Below are 17,780 nucleotides of genomic sequence, written 5' to 3'. Positions count from 1 at the left end.
TCTTTCTGAGACGTTCCTGCCCTGCCACTGCCTTACCTGTGTGCGTGTGCAAACGTGTGTGTGTAATCACAGATTTCATCTTATCCAGAGGCAAACAGGGGAATCTGACCAATTGTGTGGTGTTAGACACTTACCTTTGACCTCCATAGGTCAGGATCAGGTTGGATCGCTGTGTTGGCTCTGTCCTTAATCACAACTAACCTTTTCTTCATGCAGAGAGATAAAAGAGCTGATGTGGGATATCACTTTCAAAATTCCATTCTGAATGTAAAACAAACATCTGTTTCTTTCCTGGATTTGAATATTTTGGTTAGAGCTCCATATGATGGATGGTGGCGATGGTTTGGCAACACGACTGTGAAAAATTAATGACAGACCAGTTCAGACAAATGGCAAAAATCCACTTGGTAATGGAAAATGGAAACATGAGTTTCCATAGGTTTCAATTCTGAAAAAAGTCATGTTGATATACCAATGTATCACACAGGCGCACTGATACATATCAAACAGTGAACTGCACATATGGGTCAGTGTATAAACAGGTAAACCCATTTACTGTGATTATAAATGAATGCACATACAACACCACATATACAAATCAAATACACATGTACACAATGTATTTGTACACATTTGCAGTATTTATAAGAGGAGAGTATATAGAGCAGTTTACTGCAAGTACGAGCAAACGTTATAAATAAATAGCAAAGACGTCCTGACAGCCACTGTCCTGTTTGTTCTGACTAGTCAGTGCAAAGTGACGCTGCTAATCTCTTTGCAACTAATTCCACAAGGTTTCAGCCTCAGACAGTGTGAGAGTTAGTTATTGTTTGAAAAACAATGCTGTGCGTTTGATAAGGGTGCAGAAGAGTGTGTATGATGGAGAGATGAAGACTGCTGCAGAAGAAATGGATGGGAAATAGAAAGAGAAAAGGAAAAGAAGGGTGGATAGAGAAGGACACAGAGGAGAATGAGACAGGGAGGAAATAAGACATTTGAGGACAGCATGAAAAATTAAAGCAGCAGCAGAGAAAGGAAAAGAGAAAAGGTGGAGACGTAAGGAAAGAGCGAGAGTAGGAGAGAGAGAGGGGAAACAAAGGAGGCAGTGTGTGGTGAACAGGGGATTGAGTCGCCATCTGAGGTGAATAAAAACTGGAATAACAATAAAGTCAGAATGCGCTACCTCCCCTCCTCTTCCTCACACAACCAGCCAACACTGTACAACACGTGCACACACAAACACATGCATCACTTTTACTGTCTGTTGTTTTCTGTTAAAGAACTTTATGACAAATCCTTGCAAAGTGATTTAGAAATAAACTTGATTTGACATTCACACATACTGAGGACACACACTTGCAGACGAGTCTGGATGCACAGTGAGTCAAAGAATCAAAGACACATGGGACAGCAGGGGCAAACACACTGTTCCTAGAGAGATTAATGCTGTAAGAGTGAAAGTTGTGGGTTTGTACAGGCACTTTCTGGTGTTTAAATCGGTGAAAGTGTGAGTTAAAAAATATCAGTCTGTTGAATTGAAGGAGAAAATGAGCAGGTGAGACAAACACACACACACACACACACACACACACACACACACACACACACACACAGTGATAAAGTGATGATGAGAAGCAGACTGGAGATGTCACAACAGCAGTGTTGTTGTTATTAGTGTTGCTAGTGTTTCTCTAAATTGCAGCCACATTTTCCCGTAACACCCATTGCTTTGTCACTGTTACTTGTATCTGTTCTCTTTCTTTAGTACTGTTTATATTGTCCAAACAAAAAGGTTCAAATGACTCATCAAATGACATCAGAAAAAGGGTAAAGGAGAAAGAATCAAAAGAGAATCCAGGATATATAGATAGAAAAGTAAGGTTTTAATGTTACATAGAGATTAAATTTATGTATTTCAACAGTTTTACTGCCATCTTCTTTCTTGAGGTTTTAACAAGGCACCAGAGTCATTCCTTTGCAAAAAGATTTATCTATGTAGTTACATTTGCCTAATGTATGGTACTGGCTTTGATTTTGTCTTCACTTAAAAATACAGATATGCTGGAAATGATTTTTCTCTTGGCTGTTTCACAGCCTGCCATCACCATAAACTCTGACAACTTGTGCTCCATGAGACCAGAAACATTTTGCAATGATGGCCTGGTTTGTCATGATCATTATGAGTAAATACGGAACTGATTGAACACTATGTATTTGAAACGCTGTTTTACTTGAAGTGCTCGTCAGATGGTCGATCAGTATCCGAATCACCAAGTTCGACATACTGGACGCTCCCAAGAGTATCCAGAATTACTGCTTCTCGGATGTATGTCTCCGCCAATCAGTCAACTTCACGAGTATGGGACAGAGGGGAGGTCACTGGCCTTTGACCACCAAATTCTAATCAGTTCATCTTTGGGTTCAAGTGGACACTTGTGCCAAATTTGAAGAAGTTCCTTCAAGGTGTTCCTGAGATATCAAGTTCACAAGAATGAGCCATACCAACGGATGGACAACCTGAAAACATAATGCTTCTGGCCATGGCTTTCGCCAGCACAGAGGCATGAAAATATGTGCCATTACCCCCATTTCAACAGAACTATCTGAACTGCTGCAAAGAATCTGTGAGCCTTTATTTAAAAGATCTGGAACCAAGTTAAACATTAGCAACCTAAGAGTAAAACATTAAATGAAACATTTCCTGGTAGTGGTCATTTTTTACTGCTATGTATTTTTAATGGGGATAGTCTGCATGTTCTACATTCTGTACTTATATACAGTTAACACTGAGCAATATACCATCTACTTCCCTGCAATCTGTACAATGGGGTGTGATTCTCTGGACAGAATCGCAAATCACAAAGTAAACTCTGGGGCTGTGTGCCTGGGACCCAGCTCCTCTGGGCCAAGTCCCCACATTCGTTAAAAATTACACAGCTTCTATTAATTTGTGTGCTCCTTATCTTCCAGAGCTGTAGTGGATGTGAAGCATTCAGTGTAGAGCCAAATGTAACCTCTGAGGGTCAGCCACAGTGGTCCTGCTGCTTCAGAGCAGAGCCAAACCCCCTCCACCGGCCAAACCAGGCCAGTGGAGGGGTCACTCCTGTGGGAGAGGAGTGAGAGAGAGAAAAAAAGAAAATGTGTGTATATGTGGGTGTGTTTTATCTCTTATGTTTTGCTGTAGAGAACCTCTGAAAGCCAGAGCCAGGGAGACACACAGCTACTTCAGTCTGCATGTGCCTATACTGTATGTAGTCAGAGCAAAACATGCATGTATCTATGTTTATGTGTACATGCATAGGTAGTTTTGTGTGTGTGTGTGTGTGTGTGTGTGTGTTTCAAAGAGGCTTCTGAATGTGACCTGTTTGACCGCTACCTAAAGTCATGTAAATAAAGCATTGCTTTACTGGGGTGAATGATACAGTGCAATGAGTCTCAGCCTCTGATCTTCCATATAAACAGTGAAAAGTTGAGCTGCTCTGCCAAGAAGAAAAACTATGCAGAGCCAAACAAACCAGACAAATCCATAAGCTGTTTTATCCTTTTTGGCTTCTTCTTCAATGAATTTACTTTTGATTAAAGTTTTAGCTGTTGTTGGCAAGCATTCCACTGACATGGAAGCTATCACTGCAAAGTACTTCCCAAACCACGTTTTGCTTCAGCTTATAGTTTGTTCTTTCATGAGGTGGAAAATTCAAAATGAAAGGTAGTTCATGACCCCTGCGCCCTTATGATGTACAGTACTGTGCAAAAATGTTGGTTCTCGAAGTAAAGTGCCAGATTCCTTGTCCTTATTGTCTTTATGACTGTGTGCTCAGTCTCAGTCTTGGCATACTGCAGAATTAATTTTGGACCAATGCATGATGAATGAGAATCTGAACATCTGCACAGTAGTGGAGGTTTCTGTAGCAGTATGTTAACTGGTTGGAAAAACATACTGATAACCAACCTACTAAAGCCCTTAAGTAATTAAAGTCAGATTAATTAATTTTTCTTCTCTATCTCTGAAACAAGCTTATTAAGACTTTTGGAAGCTACTTGTGCATTACAGGGCTTGATTCTTCATCTGAACTGCTTGTCCCATGCTGGGATATCTTCCCCTCCCTCCACACCAAAATGTCAGATAAGGGATCTGTGTCCTACTGTTTCAGTAACTTTCCAAAACTGGGACGGTGTTTTGGCAGGTGTCCAGGTGTGTACGCACACCAGTGTGAATGGTGTGCACAGTATGACATTGTGAAACCTTTCTGAAACTGAGGACACAACATTCACACTCACATCATGCTATGTTTTGCTTTCACTAACACTGGAGAGAGTTAAGTGACAAGTGACAGGAAATGAGGGGAAACAGGGCAGAAGAAGGTGCCAGGTCATGGTTAGAGTACAGAGTATACGCAAATCAGTTAGGTCCCTACACTGACCACGTCTCTCATAAATGCGACTTATATGTCTAAATTATTTACATTAAGTGCATGTTAACATTTTTTTTTAGCAGATCTACATTTATGACATTACATGTTTAAATAAAACCATAGTAGAAAAGCATAGAATAAAAGTGTAAGGCCGTGCTCAGAGAGAATCGGAATCAGCTTTATTGGCCAGGTGTGTCGGACACACGAGGAATGTGACTCTGGTACATCGGCTCTCAATGTGTATGTACATATCCCCATGCAAGAGGCAAGTAAACAGTAAACCAGCATAAGGCTGTGTAATATAACAAAGTTTCAAAGGTGTGAAAAAAAAGCAGCTCTCCCCATTCATTTCTATAGGGGACCGTGTTCACCGCAGCTGGCAAAACGACGCAACTTTGTGCAACTTTAACATCATCTGGCAAATGTGCTGCGTTGACCAATCACATACGGGGGACATTCGGGAGCTGGACGCCCATGGGAAAAAGCCTCTTTTGTTTACCTTGTTAGCATGAACATTCACTTTATTATCAAATTTGGGCCACAGTTAACTCACCATAACCACACACCATGCATTTTCATTAGTACTTGATGTTAAACAGTATTTTTCTATCTATCAATGCCGACACACTGGTGGTAGAACTGGTGCTAAGGTAGAGTAGGCTAGCATCATGGCTAACAATACACAATGGAAATTCCCGGGCTGGAAACATAAATGAAGCCACTCATGTCGACTCATCACAATGTGGCATACTGTACATGCCACGCTAATTTCACTACTTTGGGAACATATGTTGTCACCTGTAATGTAAGGAATTTATGGGGGAAGACGCAGCACTCATTGGTCGGATTTACCGACTTTGGAGCTACTTGAAAGGGAGTATTGTTTCCACTACTTGGTAGGACTTAATGGCAAGTTGAAAAAGAACTATGTCTGTTAATGCCTTGTTTCTGTAGAGAGAACTGTTGTGAGGCTGGAGAAGTTACTATGCCTACATTTCTCAGTTACCCGCTTTGTTTAGAGTGTTACACATGTCTTTTCATTGGTACATATACCGTTGTTTACCTATCTATGAAGGAGAAATTCTAATTTCAATTTAATTAATGCTGTTGTGGTTCGTCCTGCTATCCACTTTCATATTCTGCATCAAACATGTCAGGTAGAATTTGAGGTACTGTCATTATGAAAAACGTAGCTTATTTGTCAGAGTTTTTTGTTTACGTGTTGTCCTGGCTTCCTGACCGGTCTTGTGTCAAAGTGTTCCCCTATCAAGATGTGTTTCCCCTATTCAAAACTTGGTTTAATGTAGCTCCCCCGTCAGTAGTTGCGGTTAGGATAATGTTAGGATTCAGGTTAGGGGAATCACATCTCGATGGGGAAACAGAGTTTGACACAACACCGGCAACAGGAGTTCGTGAACTATCCTCTCGTTTTCAGGAGGAGGCTCTAGGGTTTTATCGTTCTGAAATAATTACAGACTATTTGTAATTATGAGGGGCGCAAAGCTAATCTAGAGGTACCCAAGATTAAACATTAAATGGCTGGAAATGAGCAAAATGAGCAGCCATTGGCTCTGAACAGTTGTGGAGGTCATGTACAGTATATTTTCAGATAATGGACTGTGGTAAATTGCATTACATTTCTGCATTGATGCATCATGAATCATGGGAAGGCAGTGGTCAGTTTGGTTAAGAGCTCAGAATTAATGGATGGTGTTGCAACTGCCTGAGAATGCTGCTCACATCCTGAAATCATAAATTCACAGTCCATACTGCTCCTTTGCAAAAAGCTTAGCAACTGCTTCTCTGTGATGGATGACGGTTTCCGCAAACGTCGGGAGCAGTTTTGGAGGAAAACAATTATGAATGAATTTCTGGTGCTGATCCAGCTTCTGCGCCTGTGTGCATGGCTTTAATACCCCTCTAATATCTAGTTGGATTTGCACAAACAGTCATGATTTTATTTAGTATTTTACTTATAATAAAATGTAATTGGAAAGTTCCAACAAACAGTGATGAACAGAGCTTTCTAAACTGTGAACGCTTCACTCTAAATCACCACATGACCATCATGTTTTAGATGGGCCTATGTCCAATTTTTGAAAAGACCTTCATTTTAGTTGTTTTACTAAGGATGGACAAAGGCATCAGAACACTAGCGGACATGCACTTAACTTTTCCTTCTAAGGCTTGGTTTGCTTATAATTTGGCAGCTGGAGGCAAAATGAACCAAGTGCATCAAAAGAAACATTTCTTCACTCAGGTCAAAATATAGAAAGCAAACTGCGAGTGAGATTGAACACAGCCGGCGTTTTGAGGTCTACTCCATATGTAGACCAACAGGCAGAACAAGGCACCAACACCAACCAGGTTAGAGGTTTATCTCCCAAAGGGGCCAAAGGTTTTAAAAATGGAGCCTCTGATAAAAGCATTCCCCAAATGGTTTACATGACCCACACTGTAAAATTTATGGTTGCATGTCAACATGCGCGCAAAAGGTGGAAAGAAACAAACAGAGGAAACAGAACATACAAACCCAGCTGTGCAGCACTGCGTCACAGGACGGGTGATGTTCTTTTAATGAGCTGACGGCAGATATAAGTGTTTGGGGTTAGAGCGCTGTGGTCAAGGTGACCAAATCTGCCCAACAGAACACCCAGTGTAGAGGCTGATAGGAGTAGAGCAAACACACACCTCTCACTCAGTCAGTCACTATCCAGGGTGTGTCTTAGGGAGGAGGGGAGAAGAGCTGACACAAGTGTATGATTGAGTGTATGTGTGACAGAGCAAGTGACAGAGAACAACTGAGAAAGAATACAGATGATCCAGGATCTCACATAAAGGAAAGCAAGATTCTCCATACAGTACACTCAGTACTGTATTAGCTTAACAAAAACTTGGCTTACTCTACCACTCATCCTTACAATTGTAACAACTGAATATTTTTTTATACTAAAGCCACTGCATAACTTCACTACCACTGCACAAGCCTTCCTAACAAGAAAACAAATTGACTGTTGTTGAAGTCTGTGAGTCAGATTTGCTTTGAAACTTATGCTTATGCATTTCCTTCTCCATACAGTCTCTCTTGTCCACAGCTCTACAGTATTGGACCTCATTTTACAGACAGATTATAATGCATTTGACTGTCAAGTTTAATTGTCAAAGATCTAAAAAATAAAATAAAATAAAAACCTGCATTCTGGCTGAGCAAATTTCCTCTATCTATGTTGTCCATGAGATCTGAAGCACTTTGAGAATTATTCCACTTGAAGTTGAACAATTATCATTCATAAAACTGTAATAATTTTTTCTGATGCGCTCAAGATTTCGATTTATTTAGAGTAAAAAATTATGTCTCAGGATGTCCCTGCTAGAACCTGGAATTTCACAGACAAAAATCAGAAAGCAAATAAAACAGCTTGAGTGAAGAAAGCAAATAGGTTTTGCTAAGTATGCTTGGATGTTTTGTATAAAGTTTTGGGTATAATAATGGGTAAACACCATTTAACGTGTATACTGAGCTTCTATATGAGTGCTCTGCCATTCTTTGGCACATTTAATTGTGTATTACTGACTAACTGGTGAACTGACCCTGTCATCAGTCATCTAATCCATGTTTGTGTGAGAGTGGAACTTAACTAAAGCAACTCAAAGATATTGTAGACAGTGATTACTGCAAACTGAAGACTATAATTCATAGCCTCTTTGCTAAAAGACACAGTACACTAAGTTTAATACTAAGGGAAAGGTTCAGTGATAAAAACTAAGCAGGCTGCAAACAGCCAATGTACTGCAGGATTATATAAAGGTTATACTGTATAAGTGGGAAGGAGGTAGCATTTTATACACTTGTGCAATGTAATGCAAACTAAGAGAGGCATAGTTTGTTCTGTGTTTGCCCCCATATAAATAGAGTACAGTGGACCACAAGGAGGACAAGACAACCACACAAAAAAAGCTGCTACAAACTGACCCATGGGATCCAGGACGAACTGGTCCTGAGTGACAGCAAGAGGAGGCTGAACGCCGACCGTCAGCTTAGACGACTGTACCACACAACTGGCCTTCACCTTCACCTGGAGAAAGAACAATGAATTGAGAGAGGGAGAGGATATAATACAATCCAAGATGAGAAGAAGAGAAACAAGAGAAATGTGCAGTTAGTGTGCTGCTACAGCTCACCTGTACGCTTACTGAAGGGACAGGCAGACCATTGATGTCTTGGATCAGAGCTCGCTGTAGACAGACAGAAGGAATTATGAATGTCTGTATATGTGAATATGGCGTAAGGATGTGTGTGTGCATGTGCCTATGTGTGTTTACCGATGGGTTGTCCATGCTGGAGGACACAGCAGCTGTAACAATCAGGTCTGTCTCACTGTCGGCTTTAGGCAGGATGTCTGAAATAACAACAGCTTAATCCCAACACAATGAACCAGAGATGCTCCTCAGTCAATGTTTCACAGATTCACAAAACCAGAGCTACTCAAGACAGTTTGTGACTTGTTAAGGCCACAAACATTAATTACCAGGTGTACAGAGAGAATCAGTGACAATGCTCATCTCTGGTTATTCAGGTAGGACATTTAAACAATAAAAAATACAAAAAAGTCTTGGGACCAACAGGCTTCTGTTTTCTAGCTTTAGGTTTTGGTGGAGTTTAGTGAAGTTAGTGTTTAACTGACCTATGGTTGTACATTGACACCGGAGTGGCCTCAGAGAACTTGCAGCTACACCTGAAGGACACCTTGTGGCATTTTCATCTCTCAGGAGTTTGATATCACAGCACAGTTCTAGTGACTTTTACTGCGACTTCAGCGGTGGTAACATGTTCTGCTGTCACAGATCTCTGTTCAGAAAAACAGTCGCCTACCCTGAGTTCTCGTGGCCTCTCTGATGATCTTCTGCAGCTTCTTCATCTCGGCATCCATCTGCTCATAGTCAGCCTCCCTGGCGTCAACCTTGGGCATGGAGAAAAAGGTGGGGTCCGTACCCATGTATGAGCACAAGAGGTGGCCATCAGAACTCAGACTGACCACCAGCCCCTTCAACTCCCTGAAGAGGAAAGGAGAAGACTAATCAAATTCAACACCATGTTAAGTGTCATATGCAGGTATACATGGATTACAAGAACACATTAGGTTTCTTGGTTCCGCCATGAGACCATTTAGGGTAGGAAAATGTGAGACTGGGATTTTATCTGGAATGCCCCTTGGTCTCTGGAAGAAATCTGAAACTGATAACAGTTTTGCATTAGTAGCCTTTTCTTTACAGTTGTTTTTTGCTTTGAGAGAAAATATTTGTGTTCGTTAGTGTCCGTCTGTGATGAGGACAAGATGGAAACAGGGAGAGCATGAGTGATGCAATAATGTGTGTGGGTACTAACTGGTTGCAGATGCGTTGTAGTTCCAGTAACACACACACACGCACACACACACACACACACACACACACACACACACACTCAAATACAAACACACACTAGGGGGTTTCAGGTCTAGAGCAGCGGCTGGCTCCACACCTGCACAAGAGGGTGTCTGAGGGAATATAAAACTGTCACTTTAACTACTGTGGAACCAGAAGCACAACAACACACACACACACAGATAAACATTCATGACTAACTGCTATAAAAACACACACAACCATAAATAAAAACTATAGCCGCATTTATACACACAGAAATGCCTTTTACCCATACCCTTCACTAAAAATGAGTTCCCACCACCTCATATCATAAACAGACAAGAAGACACAGCAGTTGTAGTTAGAGAGGTTAACTACAACACAAAACAGTACATAGCACCTACACTGCTAGAGTATGAGTAGGAGGCATAAATATAATCAATAAAAACATTAGTTGTGGGTTGATTGTCCTGAAAAAGCTAAAACATGTCACTACAAATATCTGTTATTGAGCTGGATAACAAAACCTAGACAAAAGAATAATTACCATCACCTTGACCATGAAGGTTAAGATACAGCTCTTTGTGACATTTGCTGGAAGTTTTTATGAGATGACTTCATTTTTTTCTTTTTCTGGGTCCTTTTAGGTCTGTTTTTTAAACAGTCATTTATGCTTGTCAGGCTCTGATTTTCCAGAGGTCTGTGTCAGGATGGACCTTGTGAAGACCTCTAGCAGGCGAGGACAGTGCACAGAGGCTGATCATTTAATCCAGGGTTGGCAAAATTAAGTGATAAAATTCAGTACAGCAAAAAAAAAAAAAAAAAAAAAAAAAAAAAAAAAAAAAAAAAAAAAAAAAGAGCAAAGAGTCCAGGAGCACTGCTGTAAATGACAGAGATCCACAGTAAGCTGCTGGAGTGACTGTGTGTGTTTGCTCTGTGTGTTCCTCTCCCACACTGTGGGAGTCCCGCCGACACCGAACAAGACAATGACTATCAAGTGCTTTAAAACAACACAGCCTCACACTAAACAACACCAAGATGCACACAATCCCCATCCTGTAATTAGTTCTAGGATGTCTAGAACATCTACAAAAACTTAGGAGTTCAGTAAGATAAAGAGTTGCAAAAACATTTACCGTCTTAAAAACAAATGGCAAAAGTTTAAAATCAATTCTAAAAATAAGTGTCTTACATCCAACACACACTAGGTGTAAAATGAACATTTTCAGTTTGTCCTTCCTTAAGGTAAATGTGAGGAGTCTTTTATAAAGATTTATTTCTCCTGAAAAGTGCATTAACGAAGATGTTCCCCACTATCTGACAAACCCAGTGACAGCGGCACAGTACGTGGCGTCTGACATGGAGAGGGTTAAAAGCAGCCAGAGGACTCAGACTGGATTCAGATGTGGCGTTCTTCCGTCTGGATGTGTTAGTGTCTAAAGCTAACCTGTTTGTTTTGGTAACATTAGTGACCTAGCAGTTTTTCCTCCCCACTGTCGCCAAGTGCTTGCTCAAGGGGGGATGTGTTCGGTTTTTCCTCTTCTATAATAATAATAATAATAATAATAGTAGTAGTAGTAGTAGTAGTAGTAGTAGTAGTAGTAGTAGTAGTAAGGTCTAGACCGTACTTTGTAAAGTGTCCTGAGATGACTTTTGTTGTGATTTGGCTCTATACAAATAAAAAATTTAATTGAACTGAATAGCCTGGTCATGATTTTACCTTTGTGTTGAATTAATATGATCTTAATTTGGTAGTAATTTGAGTTTTGTGCAATGTTAGTGCTTTGTGTCACATTAGCAGTAACTAGAGCGTACTACTGGAGTGACTCATTTACTGTTAGTATGCCAACGCTAGCTTCAGACTGGAGACTGCATTTTATACAGTTTGTCCCAACCAGACATCTGTAGCCAGGAAACAGGAAGTGATGGGAGGAGGGGCCAAGACTGGTTAGGAGCAGCCTATAGTATTAGTTTGTTTCAAGTCTCACTAGGTTGAAAAAAAATTAGGAAGTTGGGTAGAGCTTTAACTTTCTAACATTGTTCTACAGTTTCTATTGTCAGGAACCTCCTGTGTTCCTCAAATCCACCAATACAGAAACGGTAACATCAGACACTGTGTTTTGTCAAGGGTTGTACTCACAGGAAGTTGGCGACGCGAATGGCCACAGGCACAAAGGAGAGTTGGGCCACCCATTTCAGTGTCACATCTTGGTAAACCAGCAGCATGTTGGTGTGGTTACCAAGCAACATGCTGGTTGTGCCATCTGTCACTAAACAAGACCACAAAAAGTTTGTTAGAACAGCTGTTCTTGGCCAGTTATGATGATCAGAAAAACATAATTATCCTAATTACATTGAGTTCATGTTCATAAGGAAAGTAACTATGAAATCAAGAGTACAAAAAGCCTCTAGGACAACGGTCACGCTCACATTACTTAAAGCCTAAGAATGACTGTGTAGGAGACGTGATAACACATGGCATAAAACTGTGGTTATGCTATTACTGTCCATAAGCAAAGTAGAGTGCTTTCATCAATCTATTTGTCACATGTCAGTGTGGACTCAAGCAGGCATGTCAAACATCTATCACAAGCAATATGTGAAACAACAAATTGATTACAGTGTATTCTTCTGGTGGCCGCTTGGCCAAATTTCCTAAAAATTCTAAACTTCTTCTGAGAATGTTTCAAATTCATGACTTCTGTCTCAACAGAAACAATAAGCTGGGAGACATCTAGCTTCTCTTCCTCTATATGTCTGGCCCCTTTCTTTCACTTGCAAAAGAGATCTTGGCCTCAGTAAGGCTTAACAATAATAAAAAAAAGTCTTTCCTTTCACATAACTATGCAAAAACATATGCATTTTCTTTGGTTGTCTGTAATTATTAGTTTGGGTTATTCTTTTTTCCAGGCAAAAGGTTAAAGCAAACTTTCGCATATGTGTATTCACTATGTAGTCGGATAGATATTGCATCATTATGATCACCTACTAAAATAGACCGAACAGAATTATTCCACTAATCCATGTTCTATGTTATTTAAAGACACAAAACATAAAATATTCATTACAATAAAGATTTCGCTTTACACCCGGTGCATGTATAAAAGTTTCTCATTTAGGTCTTTCATGTTAACACAAGATCAACTTTTATAAGTGTATGTATAGTTAGCTGTACACTTTCTGCTGTAACTCATGGCTAGAAACATTAAAGGTAAATACTATTTATGTCACACATACACCCCCAGTCAATCCAGATCTGATCCTGTCTGAGGCAAAACTTTTAGGTCTTTCAACACCTCACACTACAGGATCAGTTGGCCTAGGGGTGGCTGTGGCTCACGAGGTAGGGCAGTCGTCTCCTGACCAGCAAGTTGGTGGTTTGACTCCCCACATGCCTAAGTGTTGGGAAGGGCAAATTGGGTTGTAAATCAGGTTATTTATCCTGCAACGTGGGGTTGGCTTAAGTATCACGCATGTTTGATATTTGTGAAAATCTGTTAAAGCTGTTGTTATGACTGTGATTATTAAAATGATAAAATCCTCTAGCGTGGAAAAAGCCTTACCACCTAGAGAGAACTGAGATGGTGGCCAATGCAAAACCAACACACCTTGCTTGCACACAGCTGAATGCACAAGTTGTAATATAGTAACGGTGGCTGGCAGGGTGGTACAGTGAAGGGGTCAAAATGACAGAGTGTGTGTTGGTGCCACATCAAAGCAAACACACACACCTTCTATCTGAGCATTATAATTATAGCCTAATTATATACGTTTTGCTTTCGTGTTCAAACCAAGCACCTCTCAAACTCAACTCTCTCTGGCCTTTTCTCTGTTACTCTTCAATTCCTCTGCCCTTATCTGTACACACCCTTCTTTTCTTTCTCCTCTCTTCTGACCTCTGCCTTTTCCTCATCTCTCCCTAGCTCCTTCATTTCTTTGTTCCTCAGTTCACAACTACATTTTCTAACTTGCTGCTTTCCCCTCTGTTTTTATTTTCTGGCCCTCTGCCTGTAGTTCCACACAACCAGCTCACTAGTTCTGTCTTTTTGCCCTCTCCTCATCTTTCTCCAAAGTGCCTGCTCTAGTTTCTGGAATCTTATAAAATGATAAAAGCAAAATCATTCACTCACTCCTACATACACAGTCCTCTGAAAATGTTTACTGGCTCCTACTACTGCATATCCTCATTTTGGTTACAATTTTATTTTAGAATGGATTTTAAAAATAAACTGTTACAAACAATTGAGTGACAAGTTCCCTCTGTACAACTCTAGGCAAGAACCTGCATTTATTATGCATGCCAACTTTTCTTGTAATTTGTCACCTGTCTATCTGTGGATCATATGGTTTTGTTTCAAACAGAGAGATGTAGGATCTCATTGTGGTTTGAACACAGGACCTGAACTCTGGCTAGACTGTTTTGGATTAGCAGTCAAGCCAATAAAGCGATCTGAGAAAGAAAGGAACAGACAAACACAGGGGGTAGAAAGCTAGAGCGAGGGCAGTGGTCCAGCAGAGGCAGCTGTGCGGCTGAAGGCTAGCAGGGGAGCATTAGGAAACACTCATGAGATCACTGCTGTCTGTCCTCCCCTGCACTACATGCTCAACTATGAGGGTTGTGTAGAGATCCAGTAGATGGTTCTTTGGCCGTGCACCATAAAGGAACCCTTACTGAGCGGCAGCTCTGACCATCACAGTGTCACTATATGTCAGCCTGTTAACAGCACGCTGAAGTACGGGTATGAAACGCTGCAGCAGCAGTATGTTCCCTGGAGTTTGTCTGTCATCCCGCCATGTGGGAGTTTTTATGTGGTTTTGATTGTTGTAAGAATCATGTCCCAATAAAAGCTGCTTTGTTGCGCTGGCACATTGTGTATTGAATTTACAAGAGTAATTTAAATAATCTGAATAATATCTGGAACAGATAGTTGAGGGCCCTTTGAAAGCAGAGATATTTGAATTCTACAATTGAAAACAGGTATCAGAAGAAAGCTCTTGGCTGCTCTTGCACTCCTTCCATCAATCATCTCTTCTGGATCCTTCCTCCAGTCTATTTTTTGCTTTCCTTCACATATTTTTTCTTCCATCTGACAGCTCTCTAGTGTATTTTCAGATCAAGTGTAATACTGCCAACAAATGGTTCTATTGTACACTGTTGCGTGAACTGAAACAGACAGAAGCTTTTGTTGATGTAAAGAACGCTCATAAAAAAGTTGTTTATTGTTCCATGCTCAACAAGGTCATACACTGACCATTTATTCCCCTGTATGTAAGCACCATTCTGGAGGTCTGACCATATCTGGATAATTACAATTGGTTGAGATGATATGATTGTACCTGCAATCAGTAACTACACATTACAGGTCTGCAGTTGTACTGTGTCACCTGACACATACACACACCAACCATCACATTCAGTTCAAATACTTTGTCTCATTTTGTCTTTTCAGTAAGTGATCCATCTATCAAACTGTAATCATGTGTCCACAGAATGTTTCTCCCCATAACAACCTTGTTTTAACACTTTATACAGTGTCCTAGCAGTGAATCCTAAAACCTGGAACTGAGTTAGCATTTTGCACTTCTAGTTCCCTCACCCTGTCAATGGACTTTTTGAATGAGCTTTTGGTTAGACGCCTGAAATAAGGTCTACGGCTAACACAAGGCCAATAAATTTTCATGTTGTGTTCTTCATTATAAAATACATCAGTAAATACCCTGCTCATGAATTTTGATGGCTTTAGTTAAAAAAAGCTGTTGCTAACATGTGGCTAAATGAGACTACAGAGACTGTCTGGGATGTCAACTGTCCTCATGAAGATTCATCTACTCACTAGTCTGCCTTTATAGCCTTGTTACTTTTAAACTCATGCACTTACAAACTATTCTAACTAACTATCATAACCATGATCACTAGCTAGATCAGGTCTCCCTAAGAGAAAAGGATTTTGTAGAAGAGGAAAGCCGCTAAGCCAAACTAGAAGTTGGAAGCCATGGTAGTGATGCTGGAATCATGGGACTGTGGTCTAGTTTGTTTATAGCATAACAATACCTTTTTACTTTTGGTGATCATATTTGGGATTCAGAAATAATAAAAGTCGTGTTCACTGGTTCTTAACAAAATGTGTAAGTGTCATCAACAGTTGTTTGTTATAGAGCTTATTTTCTACAATAACCCTATGGAAAAATCCAATTGGCTTTTTGTCGAGGGAACCAGGGCGATGCCAACTTGCAGGTTGGCCTACAAAAATATGTCATCCCTACAGCACCCTGTGACAGTGCCATTTGAGATCATTTAATGGTGTCTGTAGATTATAGCCATTTCTTTGAAATAAATAAATTATTGTAAAATATGTAGATACCAAGCAACAATGCAAAGTCTGTATATATCGAACTCTACATCTGTGTAGCTGCATTTCTTATGCTATGCATTCATCGTGCACCATGTGTTTATATACTGCAGTGTTCAATGTTGGTTTTAATGCATGTAGCAGAGCTACTCCAGTTATTCCATCGTGTTCTGCCAAAGGCAGCTTTCTGCATAGCCAGTCATGTGGCACTGGGCCTCTGCACAGATTGTTTTGTTTTGTCTATTTTGTTCATGTATTTTCAGACCTTTGGTTATGACAGGCGCACTGATGCATGGTAAGTTTCATGTTACTGTCCTGTACTTTAATCCAGGGTCAACACATTTGAGCTTTACCAATGATGCAATGGCTAAATTTGACTCTGCCCCTGCACATACTGCACTCAGGTCTCTGTAAGACAGCAACACAGGGATATGGGAGAGGAGAGCGTGAGCCCTCTGCCTCAAAATTTAACTTGCCTGTCACCTTTAGCTCTCTGTATTAATTTTCTTTAAGATTCCTGTCTGGTTTGTAGTCAAAACCAGCCAGTATTAGCTTCTTAAACAGATCAGGTGTGCAATAGTAGAGCAACACTAGAGCTGAAAAACTCTTGTGGGACAGGAGGAAAAGGAGCTGTAAAGGCTAAATATCCATTTCTAGTTATGTTTATCTGTAGTTGTTGCCCTGTAGGCCCTATGCTAAAAGTCCATTGCCCTGGTTTACCTGTGGAATAGGGCATGAAGCAGCTGGGGTTGAACTCCAGCTTCTTCATAAAGCGCATCTGACCATTGTCTCGAACACAGTAGAGGTTCCTCTCACCCAGGATGAAGATGGAGGAGGAGGAGTGAGAGAAGGAGGGCACCGAGAGATCCAGGGCCTGTTCTCCCAGGACAAACACCCAGTCAGGCTGCAAGAACACAGAAAGTTGGAGCACACAAAAGACCGGGTACTGCGTATAATAGCAGCCCCACATGTACTGTCCGTACATGTACCCTATACACCCAAATCCATCTCTTTTGTTAGATGTTGCCATTTTATGAAGGCAGAAATATGGACAAATGTGTATGGTAGCATTCATCGTTTTTATTCTGTGCAAATATGCATCTGATATGTGATTATGTGGTCCAAAACTACTGCTCCAATACTAATGAACTTCTGTGGGAATGGTGGGAGTACTAAAAAGATGTGCAAACATTTTCTTAATGAAAATTCAATACATTTAAAATTCACACTTATTATTAGCACCAACAGCATTATGGTTTGGATAAATGACATAGTATGTTCAACCCAAACATCTTTGTTCATGCTAGAAGTGCTAAGGATGGTTCCCAGTAACCTCACCTCACAAAGTCACAGGTCACAGCACCTTTCCAAACACACATTGTCAGTTTTAAGTGTATCTCTGGTAGCTGGTATGTGTGTGGCTCACCATGAGCCTCTTGCCTCCAGTCTTGACGGGCAGGTCAGGATCCTGTCGACTCTCTGCCTCTGTAGCTACAGCCAGAGTCTCATACCTGACAGTGAGAGAGACACAAGCAGCTGCTTATAAAGACTTAAGAATCTCTATGGATCACATTCAAATTCCTGTTAAAGCAGTGTCTGTGCGCTGTTTGTC

General features: G+C 40.6%; 1 protein-coding gene across 2 annotated transcripts in view; it reads right to left on the bottom strand.

Annotated features, from left to right (window-relative positions):
- bbs9 (Bardet-Biedl syndrome 9) overlaps positions 1-17,780 on the bottom strand; it is a 169,688-nt gene that overhangs the window by 134,379 nt on the left and 17,529 nt on the right. For both annotated transcript variants that reach the window (XM_020615539.1, XM_020615538.1), the window contains 7 exons: positions 17,595-17,679; positions 16,889-17,072; positions 11,959-12,088; positions 9,286-9,467; positions 8,736-8,812; positions 8,595-8,648; positions 8,386-8,488 (listed from right to left, as the gene is read on the bottom strand). In XM_020615539.1, coding sequence (XP_020471195.1) covers positions 8,386-8,488; positions 8,595-8,648; positions 8,736-8,812; positions 9,286-9,467; positions 11,959-12,088; positions 16,889-17,072; positions 17,595-17,679 — 815 coding nt within the window. The remainder of the gene's footprint in view (positions 1-8,385; positions 8,489-8,594; positions 8,649-8,735; positions 8,813-9,285; positions 9,468-11,958; positions 12,089-16,888; positions 17,073-17,594; positions 17,680-17,780) is intronic.

Source organism: Monopterus albus, unplaced genomic scaffold (genome assembly GCF_001952655.1).
Source record: "Monopterus albus unplaced genomic scaffold, M_albus_1.0 scaffold166.1, whole genome shotgun sequence".
Taxonomy (NCBI): Eukaryota; Metazoa; Chordata; class Actinopteri; order Synbranchiformes; family Synbranchidae; genus Monopterus; species Monopterus albus.
This window is presented reverse-complemented; position numbering and strand designations above follow the sequence as displayed.